Genomic DNA, 17,175 nt, shown 5'->3' with positions numbered 1-17,175 from the left:
CTTTCATGTGGGCCATACTGTCACCCCAGCTCATGCTTCCTAACCTGACTGGTGACCCTGTGACTATTGTTTTAGCTGGGCTGTTGTCCACTGTAGTTGTTCTGGCACTGTGAAACCTCACACCTGCTGACCAGTGACTCCCAGCCAGCTGTCTCTGGCAGGGCCTGTGGTGTGCAGTGCTCTGCTCCTCAGCTTCTCTAGCCCGTTAAGTACATGGTGATGGCCCACTCAGATAGTCCCTGTGTTCTTGGAGTTCTGGCAGGCTGCCCTGTGGGTGGTTCTGTCTTTTAACACTTCACCACCTATTTTCACCATGTGTGTTCTTCCATGTATGTCTGCACATGCCTCTCCTGTATTCAGGGATGGAAATACTTCATTTTCATTTCGTAGGCATTTCCCCCTTGTCACTTGCCATTCAATCATGCCTCATTTTTTCCTGTATGATTGCATTCTACTTTTATGTATTAATGATTGGATGGATCTATTTTTTCCTTGAACAGTGTGGATTTCTTTGTCAGGTGAAGAGAGATTATCCCAATACGGAAATACTTAATGATTGTCATGAGCTTGCTATACCAGAAACACAGACCAGCACATTTGTGTCTTTCCACACAATCAGAATTTATTCAATAACAATAAATTCAACGTCTAGTGGTTTCAGTGATAGCAATTTGCCATGTCATCCCACGCACCTTGGTAACCTGGCCAAGGCAAATATAAGTTCTTTTATTCCAGTCTTAATTACTAAGATTAACTATTTCTTACACAGCACACAGCAAATATATCTATATGCATATATATGGTTTATAGAATGAATACAAATTAAAGAAGTTGCAGCCAAGTTCAAAAGGTTTTAGAAGTGGGCTGAGAGTCTGTGTTAATGAACCAGACCAGTGTGGGGAGTGAGCTGCTGCTGGGGCTGCTGGATCCAGGGTTTGAGGGTGATACTGTAGACTCAAGCTTCAAGGTGAAAGGCAGAATCAATGTCCAAGAGCAGGAAACAGCTTGTTCAGGTTCGAGTTCAAATCCAGACTCGCAAAAAGGTGGACAGGCAGGCAGTGGAGTAGGGTGTGTCAGTAATCGGTGCACAGCCAAGCTGAAGCCCCAGGACAGTGGAGGACTTTGCTTGTTGGGCCTTGCTGCACACATGGGATGTCAGATGATAGACTTCTATGGGGTCACGCCATCGCAGTGTTAGGTACTCACTACCTTATGATGTTCAGGGAGGGAGTCACACCCTTTCCTTGGTCTAGTGTGTCTAATAAGTTCTTGGGCCTGACTTCTCTGAAATGATTTAATACACCCATGTGTCTCTATATTCTCAATTCACTCAGATAAATTTTTAGGGTGGCTCCCTTTCTACTCCTAGGAGTAAGTCATTTGTCAGTGTGTGCTAGATGGTGGTTCCTGACAGATGATGTAGTTTGCAGGTCCACATAGGGGATGCAGTCATGTTTCCCTCAAAATGGAGTCAAAAGCTACTTGTACAACAGAGTCTCTTAGGGCAAGGCACAGCCTGAAAAACCAGTGTTTGTTTCAATATGGAGTAGCTAGAGCGAGGCACAGCCTGACCCCAACATGACCCACATTGTTTTAGTGAGCTTGGTTTTGCCTTCAGTAATCAGACACTGATCGCCCTGGAGCTGGTGTTGGTAGTGGAACGGAGGTGGGGGTTCTCTGGTTTGGTTTTGTGTTGCCTGTTTATTAGATAGCATAGTTGAGCAATCAGAGGCTCTGAGATCCTCCTGCACGAATCAGCCAAGGCCCCAGCCTCTGGCGTACACCTAGGCTAAACTTCAGGTGACACTGTTCCCAGGGTGGTAGGGCCCTCTTGTTCCACCCTCTTTGTCCTCCAGCAAATAGGAGATGGGTAAATTTGAATGGACACATCCTTAGCACCCAAAAGTCATCTGTTTTCTTTTCATTCAACTGTAGAACTTGACATCTTTCAAGTTTCTGGGGAAAAATGAAGATGGCAAAGGACGATGTCCTTTTGACCCCGCCCACAGCTACACATCTGTCATGGTTGGTGAGTCCTGCCTCTGGGGCTCCTTCATCCCCTGGGTTTGTGGTGGCATTTAGCATCCCCACCTGGAACACTCCCCTCAGTCTCGCCCTCCTTGGCTTCATTTTAACACTGGTTGAAGCTAAACATCCTTCTGCATAGGTACCTCAATCAGAGCTTTTGAGTTCATCTTTCAGAGGGACAGTGACACTCACTTTCTGTTTGTTACTGTACACACCACCCAGATGTTCTTGTGTGATGGAGGGGGTCAGTCGTGGGGCTGTGTGCCACCCACTGTGGTCTCCAACTTGAGGCGAGTGGGCTGTGAGCCTTATGTGTACATACTGTTGTACAGGCAGTGGTTCAACTTGGAATATTTTTGTTTTATGCCTCTAAAGGTGTTCTGATCCTCACTGGCTGTATAATATTTAATTATATGATATAGTCAACACTGTATTACAAAATGGGCCTTGTGTGAGATGTTCTGCCCAGCTGTAAGTTAAAGTCTGTGTTCTTGGTATATCTAAAGCAGGGGAGACTAAATTGTGCTGCCTTGCCTACATGTCTTTTTTATTTACAGTGCTGTCTACATGATGGCTTATGGGGTGCAACTTCATCATACATTGAAGAGTGTCTGTGTTTGCTGTCACAGTGGGACAGCTGTGGGAATTCTCACTTGTGTTTAGCTATTGCAAAAACAATTGGATTTGGCAACTGCAATTGTCCTGATCAAAGAAATGCTGCAGATGTAGGAAGCAGAACTGCTCATAAAACGGGAGACTCCCTTCCTCCAGGGGACTAATGAGATTAGATAGATCATGTTAGCCTGGTGTGGGGACATGTGCCTACAGTCCCAGCACAGGGGGAGGTGGAATTAGAAGGCTTTGCTTATGGGCCATTATGAGCTAATGGCAAGATCTTGCTTCAAATGATGGGAGGGAGGGAGGGAGGGAGGGAACTGTGTTAAACAAGTGTCCTCGGCCTCAGATGGAAGGTCTGTCTGGCTCCTCTTTTTGCTCTCTTTCCGTCATTGCAGGTGGAGAGCTCTACTCAGGGACGTCATACAATTTCTTGGGCAGTGAACCCATCATCTCTCGAAACTCTTCCCACAGTCCCCTGAGGACAGAGTACGCCATTCCATGGCTGAACGGTAAGACATGCGGTGTACACAGTTCATGTATCCTCTGGCTGTCCCTAAGCTGTGGGGGTCCGTGGTTCATGCCAGTCCCTAGACAGTGGGGACACTTACAGAACTGCTCAAGACCCACACCAGGGTTTGGTGGGTATCCTGGTTAGTTTGTGCTAACAGAACACTGTTTCAAGGTTGCTTTTATCAGCACTCCCAAAACAGATTGGGTAAGTGAGGCTCTGGTAGGAAGTGGAAGATGCAGACTTATCAGGTTGGGTGTGGTGCGATTATGGGTGTGGTCTGGTCAGATGGGATCTGGGTGTCTTAATCTCCCAGACGGGGGTGTCTTCTGTCTAACTTCAGGGCGTGGACGATGAGGGGCTGTTTGTGGGCCTTTTCTTGGGATACTGGCCCATGAAACCCTAGGCGTCTTTGAAGTACCGTTGGGGTTTAAGATGTGAGACAGCCAGCTCCTCCTCAAAGTGCCCCCCCCCAGGATCCAGAGTCTTGTACCTCCTTACAATGGCTAATGTTGGCCAGTTTGGCACTTGTTTGAGTCAGCAGGTACTCTGGCTCTGCAGACTGCCTGTGAATAGGGAGGCTCCACGAGGCATCTCTATAGGATGTGTGCTGTAGAGTCACCATAGGAGGCACCCCTCTGAGGCTGAGGAGTATGGCAGGCACCACGTGGGCTCGGCCTGGGCATGGTTCCTAGACCAAGTTTGGGTGTGTGATGTGAGCACACTCAGATGTCTATGTAGGGAAGCCTCCAGGCCCTGAGGCTGAACTGGCCAGCCTGTGACACCCTAGGAGTAGGTGGTGAGGTGGTTCCATCGTATTCAGGGATGATCCTGTGGCATTTCTCTGCAGAGCCTAGCTTCGTCTTTGCTGATGTGATTCAGAAAAGCCTAGATAGCACCGAGGGTGAAGACGACAGGGTCTATTTCTTCTTCACGGAGGTGTCTGTGGAGTACGAGTTCGTTTTCAAGTTAATGATCCCACGTGTCGCCAGGGTGTGCAAGGTGAGCACATTCCTCTTCCCTTCAGTTCCTATGCACAGTCCAACTACCAGGTTCCTTTCTACCACCAATGCTGCCATTCCAGGCTTTCTCAGGAACTTCATGATGTCCTTGGAATAGACATACCATGATAGACTTTAACGTATAATTGATGCCTAATAAGAGACTAATAACAATAACTAGTGATAACAGTTATGATGGTATGCTATGATTGATATGTGTGAAAGGAAAACATGGGGGCTGGAGAGATGACTCAGGTTAAGAGTGTTTGCTGCTCTTGCAGAGGATCTAAGTTCAGTTCTCAGCACATTGAGTGGCTCATAACTGCCTGTAACTCTAGTTCCAGACATCCTCTTCTGGCCTCTGCAGGCACCCATACACATGGCATATATTCATACACACAAGAACAGATAAAAAAGAAAAATCCAGATGTGGTGCATACCTTTAATGCCAGCACTTTGGAAGCAGAGGCAGGCATATCTCTGTGAGTTCAAGGTCAGCCTGTCTATGTAGTGAGTTCCAGGCCAGCCAGTGCTACATAATGAGACCCTGTCTCAAAAATATTAATAATAATAATAGTGATAAATAATAAAATCTTTTAAAACCATGAGTCAAAGCAGGGTTGAGAGGGTGACTTAGTGGTTAAAGTGCTTGCTATGAAAGCAAGAAGACCGGAGTTCAGATCCAGAAGAACCTAGCTAGGTAAATGCCAGGTGGGTGTGGCAGACCACCTGCAATTCAAGCCTTAGAATGTGGAGACAGACCTCCCTGAAGTAAGCTTGCTTTTGGGACTACCCTTATCCATGAGCTCTGGGTTTGACTAACAAATCCCACCTCAAAGAACTAGGTGGAAAACTGATGGAGGAGTATCCCTGACATCACCTTTGGGCATGCGCACACATACATACACATGAAAGGAAGGAGCAACGAAAGTGAACGCAGGGTTAATACTTTCATTGTGTGACATGGAAGCTGTGGGAAAAGGATGACAGATAAGAGGGACACTGTACTTCTCCAGAACACAGCGTCCTGTGCTTTTCAGAGCTGTCTCTTATCATTGGGTCACTGAAAGTGTTTTGGGAGAACCTAGAACTTTAGCTAGAATCTGGGGCAAGCAGATAGGACATGCAAGATCTCCCAGTGGGACAGTCACACGTTCATCCAAGGTGGTCTGCTGGACCAGGGGCTTGGGATCAACTCTTGCATGCTTCTTCATGGTCACAGTTGGGAAAGCAGCAGGAGCCAAGGCCCACAGCACACAGGGTGGACACTGACATGGTATGAGTCTGTCTCCTTTTGTGTGCTAATGTGGCAGGTCGGTCTGTGATCCCAGCCCATAAGGAAGTAGCACTGCAGTCACATAACCATCTGCAGCAGAATTGGTTGGACTGGAGGATGGGGCATGCAGACTGTCTGCTTGTGGGGTAGGCTGTGCTCCCTAGACCACGCCTTATCTCTGCTATTCCAGGGGGACCAGGGTGGCCTGCGGACCTTACAGAAGAAGTGGACTTCCTTCCTAAAGGCCAGGCTGATCTGCTCCAGGCCAGACAGTGGCCTGGTCTTCAACATACTGCAGGATGTCTTCGTGCTGCGAGCTCCAGGCCTCAAGGAGCCTGTGTTCTATGCACTCTTCACCCCACAACTGTGAGTGCCCTTGGCCATGGGGAGCTGCCCACCTCTCGATGGTCCATTGACTTATGTGCACTCACAAAGCTTCCCTCCACAGGAACAATGTGGGGCTGTCAGCGGTTTGTGCCTACGCGCTGACCTCAGTGGAGGCAGTCTTCGCCCGTGGGAAATATATGCAGAGTGCCACGGTGGAGCAGTCCCACACCAAGTGGGTGCGCTACAATGGCCCGGTACCCACACCACGCCCTGGAGCGGTGAGCAGGACTGGGGCTTCAGGGAGGGTCTCACACAGGGCCACAGGAGTCTCTGTATGGGGCTGGGCGGCTGCTGGGCCTGGGGGTGAGAAGCGAAGTTTGTTTCTCTTCTGTTCTCTTCTGTGTGTTGGGTAACAGGTGTTACCACATGCTGCCTGAAGGAGAAAGTGTGCCACTGGCCTGGGCTCTTTTGAGAAATGAACATTGCACAACACCAAGACTTGTTCCATTTCAGTTTTCTGCAGAGAAACATGGTTTCTCAGCAAAACCTCGGCTGTCTCCTGAGCAGGCCTGTTTGCTAGTCAACAAAAATCACAGACTTTCCTTCTAAATATAGTAAATTTTTTAAAAATTATTTTTATTTTATGTGTATAGTTGTATTGCCTGCATGTAGGTAAGTGCACCCGTGTCGTGCAATGCCCGCGAAGGTCAGAAGAGGCTGTCGGATCCCCTGGGACTGGAGTTGCGGACAGTTGTTAGCTGCCATGTGGGTGCTGGGATTCGAACCTGGGTCTTCTGCAAGAACAACCAGTGTTCTTAACTGTTGAGCCATCTCTCCAGTCCCTGTATAGTAAATTTTAAGTGAAAAAATTCCAGGGTTGCCTGATCATTGTTGCCACATGGTAAGAATGGGTGTGTTGGGGTAGCTCTTGGATGGCGCCCTATCTGGCCCACAAAACTAGCCCCAGGACCAGCATATCTGTGGGTGTCTGGCCCAACACCATCTTTATTCCCTCTGTGTGTACTGCGTTCGGTATAAGATGGCTAGGCCAGGCTTACTGATAGACACCTTTAATCCTAGCACTCAGAAGGTTGGATCTCTGTGAGTTCAAGGCCAGCCCAGTCTACATAAGTGAGATCTAGGCTAGCCAGGGCTACATGGTAAGACCCTGTCTCAAACAAACAAACCCCCTAAAATAAAACAAGAGGTGCTGGAGAGACGGCCCAGTGGTTAAGAGCACTGACTGTTCTTGCAGAGGACCTGGGTTCAGTTCCCAGCACCCACATGATAGCTAACAACTGTAACTCCAGTTCCAGGGGATCTAGCAACCTTTTCTGACCTCTGCAATACACTCATACACATAAAATAAAAATAATGTATATTTTTAAAAAACAATAACAAAAAAGATGGCTAGGAAGGTAGGACAGGAAAAAAAATCTTGCTTTTTATCTTTTATGCCATTTAGAATTAAGTTGTTTTGTGTTCTTTATGTTTCTTTGTTTGTTTGTTTTAAACTGCCCCAGGGGTCCCGCCTACCCGCTGGGCTCGGCCCGCCCCAGGGGCGTGTTTTATGTTTTTAAAGTAATGTTTAGCATGCTTTTCTTATAGGAAATCTGTGGCATAAGTGCTTTTCAAGTTCAAAAGCTTGGTGTTTTTATTGATAGATAATTCTTCTGCTGATTATGTGTCCTAAGACATGATTATATCATGTGGCTGTGCTTTGAAAACATATCCCCCTGGCCCCTGGGGAGGCCACCTCAGCCCAAATTCCTCCTCTTCTGAGAAGTTCCATTGTGGTCCTCAGGGCTGCAGATGTGACTGCTACCATGCATGATTGACGGTGAGTGGTTATGTTAACCAAAGGTGCTTTTACCCCACAGTGCATCGACAGTGAGGCTCGGGCAGCCAACTATACCAGCTCTTTGAATCTCCCAGACAAAACACTGCAGTTTGTTAAAGACCACCCTTTGATGGATGACTCGGTGACCCCAATAGGCAACAGACCCAGGCTAATCAAAAAAGGTGTGAATTATACCCAGATTGTGGTGGATAGGACCCAGGTGCTGGATGGGACCTTCTATGACGTCATGTTTATCAGCACAGGTGGGTTCCTTGGTAAGGTTGAGAAATCTACTGTGTCATTTGTAGGTATTCTGGTATCTCCAGGTGCCAGGAGCAGTTTGTGCTAAAAGATTTCTGAGAAATCACTGCACCTGGGATTCTGAATCCCTTTGACTATCAGGCCACCTGGGGCACTTGTTAAACATGCAAGTCCTGGCTTGCACCTGGGCTGGAGTGGTGTAAAGGAATCCCTGTTAGATTTTTGGAAAATAAAAGGAAAGATAGAAAAATAGGAGACAAGAAAACAGAGCCAGACCTGCAACAGGCAAGGAATAGATCTTCCTTTATACAAAGAAGATAGAGTGAGAGGTAGAGGCTGTCCACGGGAACCAAGCTTCTAAAGCAGACAAAGAAAATGGGGGTTTTTATACCAGGGTTGTGGGACACAGCTACACTTAATGGGGAGTTGAGTTAGTGCCTGGGCTGGTGTCCTTGGAGTGAGTGAGGGTTTCCTTCTCAAGATTATTTCCCCAGAAACTGGCAGGAGTGTTATCTATGGCCCTAGAGGAGACAGGTGGGCCACAAACACTTTCTCTCAGGCTTGGGAGTGACCAACTGATAAAGGGTGAGCAGAGCCAGGCTTGAGCAAGGCCAGGCTGCCAATTTAGGGCCAGTTAGACACTTGAAGAGATTTATGGCTTTCCTGAATGAAGCTTTTGGCTCTTCTGCAATTCACACATTCTATCAATCCCTCTTGTCATGGAACCAGTGGCCCTGGCCTGGTATCTCCTGGATGGCAGTGGGAGACCTTGTCTCTGCCTGCTCAGTTGTGCCCTGACCTGCCGCTCATCTGCCTCTCTGGGCCCCTCTCCAGGGATAACCTTCTCTGGAGGACCAGTGGAGCACAAGAGCCAAATGTGGCTTCCGATATCAGGATGCCAACCTTGTTGATGAAGGTTGTTGGAATCCACCCTAGGACAGAAGTGTATACTTTGTGAGAAATTTGGAATTCCTTTAACTTGAGTGTCTTATCATTTATTTCACCGACACTCTTCATTTCTAATGCAAAGTCATCCTTGTCTCAGAACTCCATTGAGGGAATGATTTGAGTGTGTAGAATTGTGTTTGTCATCTAGGTTGGTGTCTGTCCTAGATTCATTTGTGTTACTGTGATAAAAGACCCTGACCAGAAATAACTTAGAGGAGGACAGTTTGGCTTACAATTCCAGATCAGGTCACAGTGCATCATTTCAGGAAAGTCAAGGTAGAAACTCAAGCAGCTAGCCATATCACACACACAGCCAATAGCAGTAAGCAGTGAGTGTACCCATGCTGCCTTATGCTGGGTTGCTTGCAGGTTCTTTATGCTCAGCTAGCTTTCTTCACTTTCACACTCCAACACCACTTGCCCAGGGAATGGTGCTGCCCACAGTGGGCTCTGTCTTCCCATGTCAATCAACAATCACGACAGTCCCTGACAGATATTCCCATGGGCCAACCTGCTCAAGGCAATTCCTCAGTCGAGGCTATCTTCCAGGGTGTTTTGAGGTTATAACAAGTTGACATTTAAAACTAACCAACACAGTGTCCTTAGCGTGTCCTTCTGGGGCCTCCTTGCTGACCTGTACTTTGACCTTGTAGATCAAGGTGCCCTGCACAAAGCTGTCATCCTTGGGAATGAGGTGCATGTTGTTGAAGAGACACAGCTCTTCCAGGACTCTGAGCCAGTCCAAACTCTGCTTCTGTCATCAAAGAAGGTAATGTAGTCTGAGTGGCAAGACCAGGTGGATGTCCTTGTTATTGGCTTCTCTGTTGTGGTCAGGACTAGCCAGGGGGGTGGGGTGGTCACTCAGGGCTTGGCAGCCTCTGGTCTGCCTGGCCCAGATGAGATGGCTTTGGACTCTCAGAACATTCTGCAAATCACAGGATATGAAGCTTGGGAAGGAGGCTGGGCAGAGCTGGGGAGGGTGGAATGCACTGAGCCAGTGGGTCAGGTGGCAGGCACTGTGGGGTGAGCACTACTCCAGGAAAACACATCTTTATGTCCCAAACCTGTGAGCATGTAGACTATGCCAGTGGGACATGACAGCAGTGCAGAGACTCAGCAATGATGCTAATTGTGTGGAGAAATAACAGGTCACCATGTGGAGTGCTCCCCGTGTCCACACACTGTTTCATTCCAAATCTGAGCCAACAGAGGCACTGCAGACAATGGAGCGGAGGCCTCAGTCACAGGAGCTCAGTTTTGCCCTGTGGCTCCCATGAGCCATGCAAAGACATAGATTACCAAGCCTGCCCGTGGAAGTCTTGTTTTGCATGGCCTAATATTATCATAGTTCACAAAATATTATTTTGTTGAGAGAGAGGTTCTTCCTATAGCCCCAGCTGGTCTGGAACTTGCTGTGTAGACCAGACTAGCCTTGATCTCACAGAGATCTGCCTGTCTCTGCCTCCCAAGTGCTGGGACTAAAGGCATGTGCCACCACGTGGCTAATTTTATTATTATTATTATTTTTTTTTTTTTTTGAGATGCAGACAGAGCTAGCCTGGAATATACTATGTAGATCGTGCTAGCCTTGAAACTCACAGAGCTCTACCTGCCTCTGCCTCCCAAGTACTGGTATTAAAAATGTGTACCACCATGCCTGACTACAAAATACTTAATTTAAAATTTATTTTCAACCAGTTAAAAATGTAAAATTCTTCAGGGGGGCATGATGGTACATACATGTAATTCCAGACCTTGGGAGGTGGAGGCAGGAGGATCTGAAGTTCAAGGCCAGACTTGGCCATATAGTAAGCTTGGAATAAGTGAGATCCCCATGGCATAGATGATGGATGAATGGATGGATGGATGGATGGATGGAAGGATGGATAGATAGATAGATAGATAGATAGATAGATAGATAGATAGAAATATGTAAAGCCCTTTGCTGTCCCTTGTTCTTGTCCGCTGTCCTTGGAAGGAGATCCCACCCTATTTTGCAGCTGGGATGGAGCAGTGAGATGCAGAATATGGGCTATCCCCAGATTCTGACTATGCTGTATGTGGCTGTGGGTCCTGGAGCATCATTGTGCTCTGTGCCTCAGTTTCTTCCTCATAGGACAGAAGTGGAAACACTTCATCACCAGGCTGTTACAAGGGTATGCAAGCCTTGTGTAGTGCTGAGGATGGGGCTTGGGTAGCTCAGGATTCAGCGCAAATCTGGATGGGCCAGCACCTCCCTACCGACAGCTGCCACCTGCCCTGTCCCATGCCTGCTAGCTGAGGATGCCCCTCCTCCCCTCCCCGGCCAGGATCCTGTGCTGTGACCCACTGAGCAGATAGATCATAGGTCACCCTTGTGGCTTCAGGTACCAGTGCCTGGTCTCTGACACTTGGCTCTGAGATACAGCTAAGCTCTGTGGCCTAGTGCTGCTTTTCCGTATGGATTCCATATCTATGGGCTCCAAGTTTGTGATTCAACCAACTTTAGGTAGAAAATATTTGGAAAGCTATGAACTGTACTGAGTATGTTTGGACTCTTCTTGTCATTTTCCCATGGCCACTACACAGCATGACGGCTGTTTACATGACATTCGGGTGGTTCTAGCTAGAGATGAGAGGAGGGCTGCCTGGTTTGGACACAAAAGATACACCATCCCTTGAAAGGGAATTAAACACTCATACACCCCTAAGCCTACTGTTGCAGATACCAAGGGACAGCTGTACCTATGTCCCTTTTGCCCACTAACATCAGCATTTGTCAGCAGGTAGGCCTGACCTGCCGTGGGTTCTGCTGTGGTCCTGTGGAGACATTCTCTTTCTCTTCCTTCTACATTTTGGACTCCATGAGGCACTGCCCACTTTCATACCTCAGGTTCATTTGCGCTCTAGCCCAAGGAAAAGAAGGCTCAGGTCCCAGAGGGAAGAAGCCCCTTTCCTCCCCATAGCCCATCCCATTCTCTGTGGACACCCAACCATCACCCTGCCTGCCCAGCTCTATCAGTTCCCCTTATGAATGTCCCCACCACCTCCCAGGTCTCCTGTAGGACTTAGCTCAGCTTTCCTCCACAGCTGTGTGATTTCCCACATAACCCGAAGGGCTGGCCTCTGCCCTATCATGGTCAGCATGTGGCCACATTTGCCAAGGTCTGCACTGGCAGGGTGGCTGCTGGGCCGGACCATCTGCCCTCACTGTCACTATTATCCTTGGAGGGCTCCTTTCTTCCCTGGCCAATGGCTCCTGCGGTGGGCCTATGGCCCTGAGTCTTTGGACCTGGGTCAGCCCTGGGGACAGAACTCCATCTAGACTGAAGCCACTGTGGAACATGTCACCTCAAGGTGAAAGTTGTGTTTCATGTGATGCTATAATGCTAACGTGTATGGTCAGGAAGCCCTGGGGTATGAATGAAGCCTATTCCAAGACCAATGCCTTGAAGGTATAGCTGTCCCATGTGTGTTATGGGACCCCCTCTGGCTGTGTACAACATTCATAAAGCCTTCAGTATCACCTGTGTGCTGGGTCTCTGCCAGTACCATGCAGCCGATGATATGGCAAGTCTCTGTTCTAGAGGTCAGAGTCTGGTGGCAGGTACTGAGCTCCATGTGGCTACAGTGAGCACTGTGGCTGGTTTTTGTGACTCCTCCTTCACCCATACTAGTGAGTGGAAAGTGTATGGCAGAGTCCCTTGCTCTGTGAGATTTGCCATCGTCCTGTTGGGTTTTTGCAGGACATTGATTGGTAAGGTCATACCTTACCTTGTTACCTGTCCTAAACCAGGGTTGCCTCCTCCATGCAGTGTTTGAAGATGCCGTCATTCCCAGGAGCTGCTGTTGAAGCTTGCATCCCCTACCAGTGATAAAGCCCATCTTATACCTATTCTCTTTCTGTCTTCCACCAGCAGGGCAGGAGGTTTGTCTATGCTGGCTCCAACTCAGGAGTGGTCCAGAGCCCGCTGGCCTTCTGCGGGAAGCACAGTAGTTGTGAGGACTGTGTACTGGCACGGGACCCCTACTGTGCCTGGAACCCAGCCACCATGGCCTGCATCACCCTGTACCAGGCTGAGGGTCCCAGCAGGTATGGATGGGATGCTGCATGTGTGTTCCCCCATGGGTGGCTGGAGAGTAACGTGTGCCTATTGTCTTGTAGGGGGTGGATTCAGGAGATGAGCGGCGACACATCCTCATGCCCAGGTGAGTGGCTTTCCATGTTTCACAGTGCTTACGTTCTGGGGTTTCAGCCAGTTCTGTGGTGTTCCTCTGTGTCGTTTTCCTTTCTTCTCTCAATAGAGGTCAAGTTGCTGCTGCAGACCTGTGATTTTTCCTTGTAGCGGACCTTCAATCTTTCTCTTTGTTTGCAGAGAGTACTTGAAGCCATATAGTTGTCATTTTACTGGAAACTGTCTTCTGTTTTGCTTATCCCAGGGCTCCTTCAACAAAACAAGGAGCTCTTGGGTGCAGTTGAGGAGCTCTAATCCAAAACCTGCAGCCTGGAAACACTTTATTACAGGGTCCTACCCCAAGTAGAAAGTCTTATACTAGGAAACTTAAGTTTCATACACAAGGTTACTTAAAATGTTGCAGGACTGAGGAGATAGTTCAGTCAATAGGACCTGAGTTCAAGGCTCAGAACTCATGAAAAAAAGCTGGGTGTGGTGGTGCAAGCTTGTAATCCTAGCACTGAGGAGGCCAAGGCAGATGGGTCCCTGGAACTTACTGGCCCCAGATAGCCTACTAGGCAAGTTCTAGATAAATGAGAGAGACTGTTTCAATAAAAAGGTAACCGTTGCCTAAAGAATGATACTTGGTTCATTGCTGGACTCCACACACACTTGCATACACACATGAGGGGCAGGGGGAGGAAGAATTGTTCAAAATTTCTTCAGGCTGCATGTGAGAGATGCCTCTGAAATATAAATGAATTCCATATTTAGACTTTGGTCCCCCTCCCAAAGACAGTTGTCACATTTTGTATAGACAAATAGTCCCATACACAAAACATTTCTAATCTCTGATATTTCAGGCAAAAGACATAGCAGTAATTAGTTCTGGTATCTTCTTGGAGTTCCCACTGCTGATGGCTGGCCATCAGGGAACAGCTGATCAGGGGTAGACATAGAATCAGACCTGGATCCATGTCCACCTTCCCAGCATATAAGGACAGATAGGCCTCAGCCCTGTGTATGCCTCTTTGATCAGATAGCGTTGTTAGATTGAGACATGTGAGAGAGGGTGCCCAGGCACTTGCTGACCTGCTTCAGCTGTTAGCAGAAACATTTGGCAAATGGCTTCGAGTGCCATCACCCAAAGTGCTCAGCCTCCAGCCTGCTGTGTTTTCTCTGGGGACAGTGTAAGAACAGGATTTCTCAGAGCTGTCTCCGATCTCCTTGTCCCTGAGGACTACTATCAGAGGACTACTACAGTCTTTGCTGTTGGGTCACACATGTGTTTTATCTCAGTACTGAAGATCGTCTTGTTCCAATGGGTGAAACTCTCATGTCCTCCTGTGGGTATTAACCTGTTTATAAAACCAGTTGAGTAAGCGGACGGGTTTGTTGATGCTGAGCACATTTATTTTGATGTTCCAGATAAGAGTAAAGAAAGTTTCCGAAAGCATTTTTTCAAGCACGGTGGCACAGCTGAACTCAAATGCTTCCAAAACTCCAACCTGGCCCGGGTGGTGTGGAAGTTCCAGAATGGCTTGTTGAAGGCCGAAAGCCCCAAATATGGCCTTGTGGGCAGGAAACACCTGCTCATCTTCAACCTATCAGAGGGAGACAGTGGCGTGTACCAGTGCCTGTCAGAGGAGAGGGTCAGGAACAAGACAGTCTCCCAGCTGCTGGCCAAGCATGTCCTGGAAATGAAGGTGGTCCCTCAGACCCCCATGCTGCCCACCTTGCTGGCTGTTCACACCGAAGGTAGTAGGATCACCTCCAAAGTGCCAGTGGCATTCACCCAGGGGTCCTCTTCCCCAACTCCGATTCTGCAGGCCACCTCCCCCAGGGGCATCACCCCATCTCCCAAATACTCATCCACAGGCACGTCCCGTGAACCAAAGATAGTCATCAACACGTTTCCCCAACTCCACTCGAAGACTGTGTATCTCAAGTCCAGCGACAACCGTCTGCTCATGTCCCTCTTCCTCTTCATCTTTGTCCTCTTTCTCTGCCTCTTTTCCTACAACTGCTACAAGGGCTACCTGCCTGGACAGTGCTTAAAATTCCGATCAGCCCTGCTGCTTGGGAAGAAGAAGCCTAAATCAGAATTCTCTGACCTGGAACAGAGTGTGAAGGAGACACTGGTGGAGCCTGGGAGCTTCTCACAGCAGAATGGTGAGCAGCCAAAGCCAGCCCTGGACACTGGCTATGAAACTGAGCAGGACACCATCACCAGCAAAGTGCCCACCGACCGCGAGGACTCACAGCGGATTGATGAGCTCTCTGCCAGGGACAAGCCATTTGATGTCAAATGTGAACTGAAGTTTGCAGATTCAGATGCTGATGGGGACTGAAGCCAGCAGCCGCATGTCCCCTCCTGAGACCCCATAGTCTGTGTGGAGAGTGTTGGAGTGTTGTGTTGAGCCCGTGCAGTAGCTGAGTCTTGTCATCGTGGCGCCAACGCCGTCCTTCGTCTCTTTTCTCTTGGGTTGAGCCTGTGACTTGCCCCTCTTTTTTCCTTCTGGGAAACAAATATTGACTCCCAGTCTTGAGTCCTGCAGTTGTTGGAGCGCTTTAAGATATCCCTTCCAGCGGCAGCCCTGATATAGCTGAGCCCTGTGTATCCTGGGGGCGAGATGGCCACCTCCATGGATTGAGAAGAGAGACCCTCCCTCCTCCCCTCCTTGTAGCAGCCACTAAAAGATAATTTAATTCCAGATTGGAAGTGACCTTTTTAGTTTATCAGATTGGTAACTTATCGTTTGCTGTCCAGATTGGCACAAACCTTTTCTTCCACTTAATTTTAGGACTTTGGCTTTGATTATGTTGATGTTTTAGGTCATTTTTTTTTTCAGTTACCGAAGGAGATGTTTTAATATTCACAAGAAAATGTGCATTTCTAGATTTTTGTTGTATATTGGGATAAAATGTGGCTTATGTTGCTTATGATCTCAGGGATAGACTTATTTTTGCTAAACACATTGTTTCCTGCTTTTAGAAGAGAGCTGTAGGCTGAAAACTGTCTCTTGAACTCACCTTTTTATTTTGTGGTTTATTTTGTTTTTTTACCTTATTTTTTTGAAGGAAATGCTGTTTTCAGAGATTTTCTTTCTGTACTTTTTCTTCTTCCTGTCTTACATCCACAAGGTGGGTTTTGAGTGAGGGCAGGTGGCCTGGTGGCTCTGGGTGGCGATCAAGCTGGCCTGTGAGGGGAGGAGGGTTTAAACCCCATGGCCCTGCGGCTTCCTGAAACCTCTTGTCCTGATGGGTAGAGCCTTTATGAGGGCGACCTTGGTTCTTGATTGCTGCTGTTTTCCCTTGCTTCCAATCTCATACCACTGTCCGCTGGACTTCCGCCTTGGCCTCATGGAGTTGTCTACCCCAAGACAGAATTGGGCTGGGTGGATGAGCCGCTGGCCTTGAGCAGCAACCACAGCACCCCGCTTAGGCGGCCAGCACTGCAGCCTGACTCCTGCCAGTGTCTTTCAGAATGTAACTGGGCGGTACGATTTCCACATACTCCATCTGTTTTGTTTTTCACACCCCATTTCCCTGCTTTGTGCAGGGAGTGCGCACATTCCATGCAGAGCAGTGAACTCTGGATTCCATGTGCTGTGTAGACACTCATCTTCTACATGACATGATCTCACCATTCAGTGTAAACATTTGTGTTTATAAGATTTACTTTGTTTTTATTTTTCTACTTTGAACTGTATACATTTGAAAAGTACCCAAATAAACCAGAAGCTTTATCACTGACTGGGCCGGCCATTCCTTAGCAGAGGCTGCACAACCCCCTCTCCCTGTGTGATGGCCCTGGGTGAGGGTGGCCCTGGCTTCTTTTCCTTTCTCATCCGCACGTGTCTGTTTCTTGCTGCTTTCCCTTCTCTGGCACGGGACATGTTCTGATGACTTCCTCCTCAGTGCTTCTTTTCTGTCCTCTGTCTCACAGCCTCATCTCCTAAGCCCTTCCCTCCTCCTGGCTCCTCCTCTCTGTCCTGTCTGGGCCCTGACTGGTCTTCCTCTCCTGGGAGCCCCTGGCCGGCCTTGGCCTCAGGGCCCAACAGCCCCGCACCGGTCACCTTCCTGCCGCCCTTCCTGAGTGACCAGGCACAGCAAGTTCAGGCGCTGGGGACCTTCTACCTCTTCTGCCAGGCCGCAGGTGAGTCGGTGGGGGGGGGGGGCGATGTGTTGTTGACTTCTTCTTTGTCTCTCCC

At 48.4% G+C, this 17,175-nt stretch overlaps 1 protein-coding gene across 7 annotated transcripts in view; it reads left to right on the top strand.

The window, feature by feature from the left end:
- The window catches only part of Sema4d (semaphorin 4D), a 146,705-nt gene that overhangs the window by 112,275 nt on the left and 17,255 nt on the right, over positions 1–17,175 (top strand). For 4 of the 7 annotated variants that reach the window (XM_017803622.2, XM_008854589.3, XM_008854588.3 and 1 more), the window contains 10 exons: positions 1,936–2,029; positions 3,042–3,155; positions 4,005–4,156; positions 5,622–5,797; positions 5,880–6,036; positions 7,639–7,861; positions 9,461–9,576; positions 12,704–12,879; positions 12,952–12,995; positions 14,390–16,710. In XM_017803622.2, coding sequence (XP_017659111.1) covers positions 1,936–2,029; positions 3,042–3,155; positions 4,005–4,156; positions 5,622–5,797; positions 5,880–6,036; positions 7,639–7,861; positions 9,461–9,576; positions 12,704–12,879; positions 12,952–12,995; positions 14,390–15,312 — 2,175 coding nt within the window. In that variant the 3' untranslated portion in view covers positions 15,313–16,710. Of the gene's footprint in view, positions 1–1,935; positions 2,030–3,041; positions 3,156–4,004; positions 4,157–5,621; positions 5,798–5,879; positions 6,037–7,638; positions 7,862–9,460; positions 9,577–12,703; positions 12,880–12,951; positions 12,996–14,389; positions 16,711–16,910; positions 17,121–17,175 lie in introns of those variants that run through there. The other 3 variants (XR_608012.3, XM_017803623.2, XM_008854591.3) reach the window with 3 other exon arrangements.

The sequence above is a fragment of the Nannospalax galili genome, unplaced genomic scaffold, assembly GCF_000622305.1.
Source record: "Nannospalax galili isolate Female #2095 unplaced genomic scaffold, S.galili_v1.0 scaffold367, whole genome shotgun sequence".
Lineage (NCBI taxonomy): Eukaryota > Metazoa > Chordata > Mammalia > Rodentia > Spalacidae > Nannospalax > Nannospalax galili.
The sequence above is the reverse complement of the archived record's forward strand: the minus strand, read 5'-3'. Positions and strand labels throughout refer to the sequence as shown.